The sequence below is a fragment of the Haematobia irritans genome, chromosome 3 (assembly GCF_050003625.1).
Source record: "Haematobia irritans isolate KBUSLIRL chromosome 3, ASM5000362v1, whole genome shotgun sequence".
In the NCBI taxonomy this organism is placed as follows: Eukaryota; Metazoa; Arthropoda; class Insecta; order Diptera; family Muscidae; genus Haematobia; species Haematobia irritans.
In genome coordinates this window covers 129,809,254-129,820,645 of record NC_134399.1, presented here as the reverse complement: position 1 = coordinate 129,820,645, position 11,392 = coordinate 129,809,254, and the positions used below count along the sequence as shown (strand labels likewise).

Below are 11,392 nucleotides of genomic sequence, written 5' to 3'. Positions count from 1 at the left end.
TCAAAAAATTGAAAAATCCACCCAAAACCTAAAAAAATTTAAATTTTTATATGAAAAACTTATTTTGCTAATATCTCTTTAAATACGCGTCCTAGAGCGAAAAGCACTTTAATTCGTGTCCACCCCCAAAAATTTGAAAAATCCACCCAAAACCTAAAAAAATTGAAATTTTTATATGAAAAACTTCTTTTGCCCATATCTCTTTAAATATGCGTCCTAGAGCGAAAATGACTTTAATTCGTGACCATCCTCAAAAAATTGAAAAATCCACCCAAAACCTAAAAAAATTGAAATTTTTATATGAAAAACTTCTTTTGCCCATATCTCCTTAAATATGCGTCCTAGAGCGAAAAGGACTTTAATTCGTGACCACCCCCAAAAAATTGAAAAATCCACCCAAAACCTAAAAAAATTGAAATTTTTATATGAAAAACTTCTTTTGCCCATATCTCCTAAACTAAGCGTCCTAGAGCGAAAAGGACTTTAATTCGTGACCACCCCCAACAAATTGAAAAATCCACCCAAAACCTAAAAAAAATGAAATTTTTATATGAAAAACTTCTTTTGCCCATATCTCCTTAAATATGCGTCCTAGAGCGAAAAGGACTTTAATTCGTGACCACCCTCAAAAAATTGAAAAATCCACCCAAAACCTAAAAAAATTGAAATTTTTATATGAAAAACTTCTTTTGCCCATATCTCCTTAAATATGCGTCCTAGAGCGAAAAGGACTTTAATTCGTGACCACCCCCAAAAAATTGAAAAATCCACCCAAAACCTAAAAAAATTGAAATTTTTATAGGAAAAACTTCTTTTGCCCATATCTCCTTAAATATGCGTCCTAGAGCGAAAAGGACTTTAATTCGTGACCACCCCCAAAAAATTGAAAAATCCACCCAAAACCTAAAAAAAATGAAATTTTTATATGAAAAACTTCTTTTGCCCATATCTCCTAAACTAAGCGTCCTAGAGCGAAAAGAACTTTAATTCGTGACCACCCCCAAAAAATTGAAAAATCCACCCAAAACTTAAAAAAATTGAAATTTTTATATGAAAAACTTCTTTTGCCCATATCTCCTTAAATATGCGTCCTAGAGCGAAAAGGACTTTAATTCGTGACCACCCTCAAAAAATTTAAAAATCCACCCAAAACCTAAACAAATTGAATTTTTTATAGGAAAAACTTCTTTTGCCCATATCTCCTTAAATATGCGTCCTAGAGCGAAAAGGACTTTAATTCGTGACCACCCTCAAAAAATTGAAAAATCCACCCAAAACCTAAAAAAATTGAAATTTTTATATGAAAAACTTCTTTTGCCCATATCTCCTTAAATATGCGTCCTAGAGAGAAAAGGACTTTAATTCGCGACCACCCCCAAAAAATTGAAAAATCCACCCAAAACCTAAAAAAATTGAAATTTTTATATGAAAAACTTCTTTTGCCCATATCTCCTTAAATATGCGTCCTAGAGCGAAAAGGACTTTAATTCGTGACCACCCCCAAAAAATTGAAAAATCCACCCAAAACCTAAAAAATTGAAATTTTTATAGGAAAAACTTCTTTTGCCCATATCTCCTAAACTAAGCGTCCTAGAGCGAAAAGGACTTTAATTCGTGACCACCCTCAAAAAATTGAAAAATCCACCCAAAACCTTAAAAAATTTAAATTTTTATATGAAAAACTTCTTTTGCCCATATCTCCTTAAATATGCGTCCTAGAGCGAAAAGGACTTTAATTCGTGACCACCCTCAAAAAATTGAAAAATCCACCCAAAACCTAAAAAAATTGAAATTTTTATATGAAAAACTTCTTTTGCCCATATCTCCTTAAATATGCGTCCTAGAGCGAAAAGGACTTTAATTCGTGACCACCCCCAACAAATTGAAAAATCCACTCAAAACCTAAAAAAATGAAATTTTTATATGAAAAACTTCTTTTGCCCATATCTCCTTAAATATGCGTCCTAGAGCGAAAAGGACTTTAATTCGTGACCACCCCCAAAAAATTGAAAAATCCACCCAAAACCTAAAAAAAGTGAAATTTTTATATGAAAAACTTCTTTTGCCCATATCTCCTAAACTAAGCGTCCTAGAGCGAAAAGGACTTTAATTCGTGACCACCCCCAACAAATTGAAAAATCCACCCAAAACCTAAAAAAAATGAAATTTTTATATGAAAAACTTCTTTTGCCCATATCTCCTTAAATATGCGTCCTAGAGCGAAAAGGACTTTAATTCGTGACCACCCTCAAAAAATTGAAAAATCCACCCAAAACCTAAAAAAATTGAAATTTTTATATGAAAAACTTCTTTTGCCCATATCTCCTTAAATATGCGTCCTAGAGCGAAAAGGACTTTAATTCGTGACCACCCCCAAAAAATTGAAAAATCCACCCAAAACCTAAAAAAATTGAAATTTTTATATGAAAAACTTCTTTTGCCCATATCTCCTAAACTAAGCGTCCTAGAGCGAAAAGGACTTTAATTCGCGACCACCCCCAAAAAATTGAAAAATCCACCCAAAACCTAAAAAAATTGAAATTTTTATAGGAAGAACTTCTTTTGCCCATATCTCCTTAAATATGCGTCCTAGAGCGAAAAGGACTTTAATTCGTGACCACCCTCAAAAAATTGAAAAATCCACCCAAAACCTAAAAAAATTTAAATTTTTATATGAAAAACTTATTTTGCTAATATCTCTTTAAATACGCGTCCTAGAGCGAAAAGGACTTTAATTCGTGTCCACCCCCAAAAATTTGAAAAATCCACCCAAAACCTAAAAAAATTGAAATTTTTATATGAAAAACTTCTTTTGCCCATATCTCTTTAAATATGCGTCCTAGAGCGAAAATGACTTTAATTCGTGACCATCCTCAAAAAATTGAAAAATCCACCCAAAACCTAAAAAAATTGAAATTTTTATATGAAAAACTTCTTTTGCCCATATCTCCTTAAATATGCGTCCTAGAGCGAAAAGGACTTTAATTCGTGACCACCCCCAAAAAATTGAAAAATCCACCCAAAACCTAAAAAAATTGAAATTTTTATATGAAAAACTTCTTTTGCCCATTGTTGAACTCTGTTCAACAACATTTGCTTTTTCATTAGAATTAAGAATTTACTTCATCTGTTCTGAATTGAATTAAATTTCACTGAATTAACATGAATTGTCAATACAACGCTTAACTTAATATTTGAAATCAATTCTCATAAAGCGGCAACTCTGATCATTTTCACTCAATAATTTTATTAATATTTGTCCCTTTCACTTTGAATTAAAATATTTGTTGTATGTACTAAATAGAAATGTCCGACTAATGCTTTGTCTTGTAACTTCACTTGTGCATCAACAACCAAAAGGGTAAGCTGTTGCTATCTGCCAATAAACTGTCTATTGTTAACTGAATACTGAAATACTGCCTTTTTCCATTTCTTTCTTTACTTTTCTGGGAGCGTTAAATGATATATACAGTCCATTGCAGTTACTTATCTCGGAATTGTACATGGTCCATTCGACCCGTTTAAGAATTATATTGAGACTTTTTGGAATTTTTCTTGGATCACGTCCACCGCTATACAAATTTGAAATTTGTGGAAAAATTCTTCGTAATTATAACATGGATAAAAGGTATGTAAAGTTTGTTAAATTATGAACGGTAGAAACTTTTATTTGGAAATTTTTTGGCAACCAAGTGGTAGTGTTACTGTAGAAATTGAGGGGCACAAAGTCAATTGTCTTTACACATCGCTGGTGTAAAGAACATTTTTCGCTGAATCGCTCGATATCATTGTGCTGCACATATGTTACGACGAGCACCGCAGAAATCTATTTGTATTAGAAATATTTCGACGCAAAAACACAATAATTTGAAGAGCACAGGTCTCTTTACAATCGTCAAAAGACATATTCATTGGGATTTGCAGTTATAAAGCAAAGAATAATGTTTATTCTCTGGCACAAGTATGTGAACGAAAGAAAAAACATCAACATCTATGTTAATATTCTAACTCTCATCATATTTTCTCAACTTTGATTTGGAAATACTGGTTTCCAATCTGTCTAATTTTCTTAGAAACATGTGTTCTCAACTTGTCTTGATAGACATAATTTTATTTACATTTCAACTTAAATATTAACTTGCAACACAATCATACATATATAACGAGACATAATTTAACATTGGCAACAGCAACTCATACTTACCCATTTGACTGTATCTCAACCTCACATACGTCCAACATAATTTGCAGTCAACATTCTGTTCGCTACATTTGGCACGTTACCAACATTCGCTGCCTAACATTGATCATTATTACTGTTAATTGAGGATTATATTATAAAATATTTCTTGGATTGGGAAATTTTTGCTGGCTCCATTTTGTGTTTGGACATAATTAATTTGTCGAGTTGATTGTGTGAACTCTTGGGTTTATAGCAATGTCGTCTCAAAGGTTCATTTTCTTTTCTGACCAGTTGGTCACCTACTGTGCAAATTTTGCGGCAATTGATGTTTCAGAGCATACACTTTCAAGTTTGAGGGTTGATCTAGATGACCTCGAACGCCGTTGGCACACTTTAACTCAAGTATATGAAGATGAGATGACGACGGAAGAAAAACATTCTAAGGCTGAACAGGAGTCTATTCATGCGAAATTTGATGAATCGTGCAGGTCATATAAAACTTGTAAGACTTCGATTTTGGATTTGATTGATATTGAGAAGGCCAAAATGGAAAATTCGTCGCGACAACCTGGGAGTAATGAAACTAAACCATCTGAAGAATCTGGTTATTCATTAAAGGTGCCACCATGTGATACTGAAATTTTTAGCGGGGGATATGATAAATGGCCAAGTTTCAGAGACATGTTCTCTGCCATTTACATTAAACATCCAAAATTGTCTCCTACACAGAAATTGTTCCACTTGAGATCAAAAACTCGCGGTGAGGCAAATCAAATTGTTAAGCAATATGCTTTGACTGATGACAATTTCAATTTTGCTTGGGATGCACTGAAACAACGGTATGAAAACAAACGAATACTCGTCAATCATCAACTAAGAAAAATATTTGAGGTGGAAAGGGTTACTTCTGAGAAAGGAAAGGCTTTGCGAAACTTGCAATACACAGTAAATAACTGTCTGTCTGTTCTGCGAACTTTTAATGTTTCTGTTGTGTCTTGGGACCCTATCTTGGTTTTTTGGGTATCGTCAAGATTGCCGGACGATACAGTAACGGCTTGGGAGAATTCTCTGACTGATCATAAGCAAATGCCTTCTTGGAATCAACTGGATGAGTTTATATCAAAAAGACTCGACATGTTGGAATCTATCTCCGATATGAGAAAACCTTCAAACCCACCCCCAACATCTCAAAAATCTCAAAACTATCATGTTAAGACTGAGAAGAATTACAAGCCCTGTAAGGCTTGCAAAAAGGATCATTCACTGCGCATCTGTCCTAAATTTATGTCTTGGCAACTTCCGCAAAGGCGGAAATTTATTACTGATAATAAAATGTGCGGAAACTGTTTATCCTATGGCCATATTTCTAGAAATTGTAAAAGTGAAAAACTTTGCCAAAAATGCCAACAGCAGCACCACACTTTGCTCCATCCCGATTCTAATGCCACAGGAGCAAGGGAAATGAATCAAAGGGAGCAGCCGACACAGGTTTCGGCTTATCATGTTGACACTCAACAAGGAGAACAACCATCCACTTCTGCAGCTGCATATTCTGATCCAGTTATGTACGTTCAGTCAAATTTTGCCCACTCTGGAGATTGTACTATTTTGCCTACTGCACTGATAGATTTAGAACACTTGGGAACAAATTTTACAATTCGAGCCTTTATTGATCAGGGATCTCAAGAATCATTTATTTCAAGTAGGGTTGTTAGCAAATATTCCATACCGACCAAAAAAGCGTTTACGACAATTTCTGGATTGGGAGGCACTGTTTTAGAAAACTCCTCGAAGTTTTGCAATTTGATATTAAAGTCTCGCAAGTCTGACTTCAAACTGAGTACAACTGCGTTAGTTATCACGAGTATGAATCATTTTATGCCTTCCACCCCCTCTCGTATTTCTGATTGGTCTGCTTTGAGGAAAATTGATCTTGCTGATCCCCATTTTTATAAACCGGCACAAATAGATATGTTGTTAGGAAGTGACGTCCTACCATACATTCTGAAGTCCGGTGTTCAAAGGAACATTTCTGGGAGCCTTTTGGCTCAGGAAACGGAATTCGGATGGATAGTAAGTGGTCCACTAAAAAATCGATATGTATCTTCGTTTGCGTCCTTTGTGACTAGTTCGAATACTTTAAATGATGAAATACGAAAATTTTGGGAGATTGAAGAAGTTCCGACATCTAGGAAATGTTCTGAAAACGATGATTGGTGCGAGGAATTCTATAAAAGAACAACTGTTCGGGAATCTGATGGGAAGTATAAAGTGAGATTGCCTTTTCGCAACGATTTGCCCTCGAATATAGTTCTTGGGGCTTCAAGACGAGCTGCTCTAGGACAATATTTGCATATGGAGAAATCATTGCGAAAATCACCTGATCTTGATTTGGAATACACAAACGTTCTATCCGAATATCTGAAACTTGGCCACATGGAGCCAACATCATCAACTGAAATCTGTTATAATTCAAAATATTTTTCGTACTACCTGCCACATCATGCTGTCGTCAAACCTGAAAGAACTTCCACAAAAGTGAGAGTCGTATTTAACGCCTCAAAGAAAACGACTTCCGGATTTTCTTTAAATGACATTTTACACACTGGCCCAATACTTCAGAACGACTTAATGAACGTCATACTGCGTTGGCGATTTTTTAGATACGTTTTCAATGGTGATATACAGAAGATGTATCGACAGATTTATGTACATGAAGATGATAGGAAATTTCAACGAATTTTATTTCGACAATCTGCAACTGGCGAAATTTCTGATTTTTGTTTGAAAACTGTAACATTTGGGGTAAACTGTGCTCCATATTTAGCAATTCGAACACTGTTACAACTGAGTGATGACGCGAAGCGTACTCATCCAACTGCATCAACAATATTGAAAAATCAAATATATGTTGACGATATACTTTCTGGAGGGCATTCATTATCTGAAACTGAATCTTACCTATTAGAACTAATTGAATTACTCAAATCGGCTGGTTTTCCACTGAAGAAGTTGACTGCAAATAACTCGCTCATTCTGCAACAAATGCCCCCCGAGGATCTTCTGAACGAAGATTTCTTAAAACTTGAAGGTTCTAGTGAAACAAAGACTTTAGGAATACGATGGAATGCCATGGCTGACAATTTTTACTACAGTGTTTCGAACATTTCTGTCCCCACCGCTCCATTAACTAAAAGAAAAATATTATCAATTGTCGCAAAGATCTTCGATCCAGCTGGATGGCTAGCTCCCATCATCGTTGTGGCTAAGATCCTTTTACAGCAGTTATGGATCGATGGAACTGACTGGGATGAAGAAGTTAAGCCCCATTCACTGGAAAAATGGAACTTCTTCATCTCAAACTTTTCGGGTATTGAGAACATACGAATTCCTCGCTGGATACATTACGCTCCCGACAAACAAATTCAGATTCATGGATTTTGTGACGCCTCTGAGAAGGCTTATTGTGCCTGTATTTATATTTGTACGATATCTTCACGAAACATTAAAACGTCTTACTTGCTCGCTTCAAAAAGTAAGGTAGCACCCTTAAAAACTGTAAGTCTTCCCCGTCTTGAATTGTGTGGGGCTGCACTCTTATCGAAACTGTTGAAGTCTGTATCGCAGAATCTGAGCATTTCTGTTACTGATATTTATCTATGGTCTGATTCAACAATAACTTTAGCATGGTTAGACAAACCGCCATTTCATTGGAAAACCTTTGTCGCTAATAAGATTACTGAGATTTTGGATAATGTAGGAAATGCTTCTTGGAGGCATGTTCCAACGAGTGAAAATCCTGCGGATATTGGAACTCGTGGTTGTACTGCTACGGAACTGAGGTCCAACACACTCTGGTGGAATGGACCGAAGTGGCTGGTAAAACCACCTGAATTTTGGCCAAAATCCACAACATTCAAAGAGCCAGATCTGGAAAGGAAAGTCACAACATTCCAAACTGCAGTTGTTACTGATGATATACTGGAAAGATTTTCGTCTTTTAACCGAGCAATGCGCGTTATTTGTTACATGTACCGGTTTATAAGGAATTGTCAGAAAAAAAGGTCGTCTGTTATGGGGAATTCATTTATAACTGCGGAGGAAATTCGATTTGTTAAATTTCAACTGATTAGGGTTGCTCAACAGAAGTTTTATTCTCACGAATATAATGCCCTGAGAAATGGTGGAAATATCTCTTCTAGAAGCAAACTGTTAACTCTCAATCCAGTTCTCGATGGAAACGATATACTTCGAGTAAATGGACGGTTAGCTAACGCCGATCTTCCGTACACTGAAAGGCATCCAATTATAATTCCCGAACATTCTCGGTTTTGTAAGTTACTTATCGCGTTTACGCATAAAATTCTCTTACATGGTGAACACCAAAGTATGCTAAGGGCGATTCGATCTGAATATTATATCATACGTCTGAAAAATGCTGTTCGGTATTGCATTCGAAACTGTCGTACTTGTACCATATATAAGCAACGGATCCGAAGTCAAATAATGGCGGCCTTACCTCCCGAGCGATGCACCTTCTCGTTGCCATTCACTAATACTGGAATAGACTTTGCGGGACCTTTTGATTTGAAAACGTCTCAACTGCGAAATGCAAAACTCCAGAAGGGATATGCAGCAGTTTTCGTTTGTCTTGCTACACGAGCCATTCATTTAGAAACATGTTCTGACTTGACTACTGAGGCATTTATGGCTACTTTCGATCGATTTGTTGGGCGGCGTGGGTTTCCGAAAAAGGTTTTCTCCGACAATGGCACTAATTTTGTTGGAGCCAGTCGTACCCTGATGCGTGAATTTCGTAACTTTCTAAAATCTGCAGAAAATCATCTGGTTGATAAATACAATGTTCATGGTTTTACTTGGCAGTTCATTCCCCCTCATGCCCCACATATGGGTGGCTTGTGGGAAGCTGCAGTAAAAAGTATGAAGAGTCATCTCCGAAAAGTGGCAGGAAATCTGAAATATACATACGAGGAATTTTCTACTTTGCTTGTTCGAATCGAAAGTGTACTGAATTCAAGGCCTTTATCTCCCATGAGTGAAGATCCTACGGAAATGAATGCATTAACCCCAGGCCATTTTCTAAGAGGGTCACCATTAATCGCAGTACCAGAGGAATTACCTAAAGATATCTCACTGATTAATCGCTGGCAGAAACTGAAAACGATTCAACTACATTTCGCGAAAAGATGGAAAACGAGTACATCACTAATTTACAGAAAAGGTATAAGTGGAAAACTGAACAAATGAACTTGCAAGAAAATGACTTTGTAATTGTCAAAGACGATAATTTACCCCCTACTGACTGGCGTCTTGGTCGCGTTACTAAAGTTTACTATGGACCCGATTCAAAAGTTCGTGTTGCCGAACTAAAGACCCAGAATGGAACGCTGGTGCGTCCACTGGTCAAGCTCTGTATTCTACCAGTTGCCAATTAATTTGTAGTTTCTTAATTCCGTTCACAACTTAACTAACTTTACTTTACAGCATTGCATCACGTACACCAAAATGCCGCATCTGTTCCAACAGACACTCACTAAAAGATTGTCCTGTCTTTTATCGAATGGATGTTCAAGAACGGCGGAAGGAAGTAAAGGAGAAACGGTTCTGTTTTAAGTGCCTGTGCTCGTCTCATACCCGTGATTGGTGTCCATCACGAAAAACATGTATGGTATGTAACTACAACCATCATTCCATGTTGCACATTGATGATCATAAAAGGAACACTAGCAATAGCAATCGCATAAAAAGTCAAGCGAAACCGCCAACAAATACGAGCCGAACGTCATCTGGTCTCAACAAGCGCTTACAACTTTCAGACCGCATATCTTCGACAAAAAAACAACCCGAGAGCAGGTCTCATCCTATGGTGCGTGAACGTTTAAGTCCACGTTCCAAGATGCATGTTTTTATGCCTACTGCCCTAGCCCGAGTACTTACACCAGATGGTCCACAAAAGGCTAGATTGATGTTAAATTCAGCTGGACTACAAACTGTTGTTTTGCGATCCCTTGTGGATCGTCTACATCTACGCACTACAAAGAAAAATGATCGGGAGTATTGTATCATCAATTTGCAGTCATACCATGATCCATCTGCAAAAGTGCAAATTATCGGAGTTGTGAAATCTCATTTCAATACACCTCTTCCACCAGAAACAACTGAAAGAAAACTTCAAAGGGTATACGATCATTTAACTCCATTGGCGGACCCCCACTTTTTCAAACCTTCTAATGTCGAAGTTAGCATTGCCAACGACCAGTTATCAAAAGTTATCCTGGCAGGCTTGGTACAAACTTCTACAACAATGCCGATTGCCCAAAGTTCAATCTTCGGTTGGATTATATCCGGAGTGTGCAGATACTGAGTTGCATCCACGCAAGGGGGCCGGCATGTTGAACTCTGTTCAACAACATTTGCTTTTTCATTAGAATTAAGAATTTACTTCATCTGTTCTGAATTGAATTAAATTTCACTGAATTAACATGAATTGTCAATATAACGCTTAACTTAATATTTGAAATCAATTCTCATAAAGCGGCAACTCTGATCATTTTCACTCAATAATTTTATTAATATTTGTCCCTTTCACTTTGAATTAAAATATTTGTTGTATGTACTAAATAGAAATGTCCGACTAATGCTTTGTCTTGTAACTTCACTTGTGCATCAACAACCAAAAGGGTAAGCTGCTGCTATCTGCCACTAAACTGTCTATTGTTAACTGAATACTGAAATACTGCCTTTTTCCATTTCTTTCTTTACTTTTCTGGGAGCGTTAAATGATATATACAGTCCATTGCAGTTACTTATCTCGGAATTGTACACCCATATCTCCTTAAATATGCGTCCTAAAGCCAAAAGGACTTTAATTCGTGTCCACCCCCAAAAAATTGAAAAATCCACCCAAAACCTAAAAAAATTGAAATTTTTATAGGAAAAACTTCTTTTGCCCATATCTCCTTAAATATGCGTCCTAGAGCGAAAACGACTTTAATTCGTGTCCACCCCCAAAAAATTGAAAAATCCACCCAAAACCTAAAAAAATTTAAAGTTTTATATGAAAAACTTATTTTGCTAATATCTCTTTAAATATGCGTCCTAGAGCGAAAAGGACTTTAATTCGTGACCACCCCCAAAAAATTGAAAAATCCACCCAAAACCTAAAAAAATGAAATTTTTATATGAAAA

The 11,392-nt window shown here is 36.3% G+C and overlaps 1 protein-coding gene across 1 annotated transcript; it reads left to right on the top strand.

Annotated features, from left to right (window-relative positions):
* Positions 1–4,438: 4,438 nt before the first annotated feature.
* LOC142231185 (uncharacterized) lies at positions 4,439–9,451 on the top strand. The gene has a single exon (XM_075301803.1). It carries the CDS (start codon positions 4,439–4,441, stop codon positions 9,449–9,451), a length of 5,013 nt encoding a protein of 1,670 aa, XP_075157918.1.
* The last annotated feature ends 1,941 nt before the right edge of the window (positions 9,452–11,392 follow it).

What these genes read in the sequence shown, in the direction of transcription:
- LOC142231185 (XM_075301803.1), top strand. Translation starts at nt 4,439, where the DNA reads ATGTCGTCTCAAAGGTTCATTTTCTTTTCTGACCAGTTGGTCACCTAC.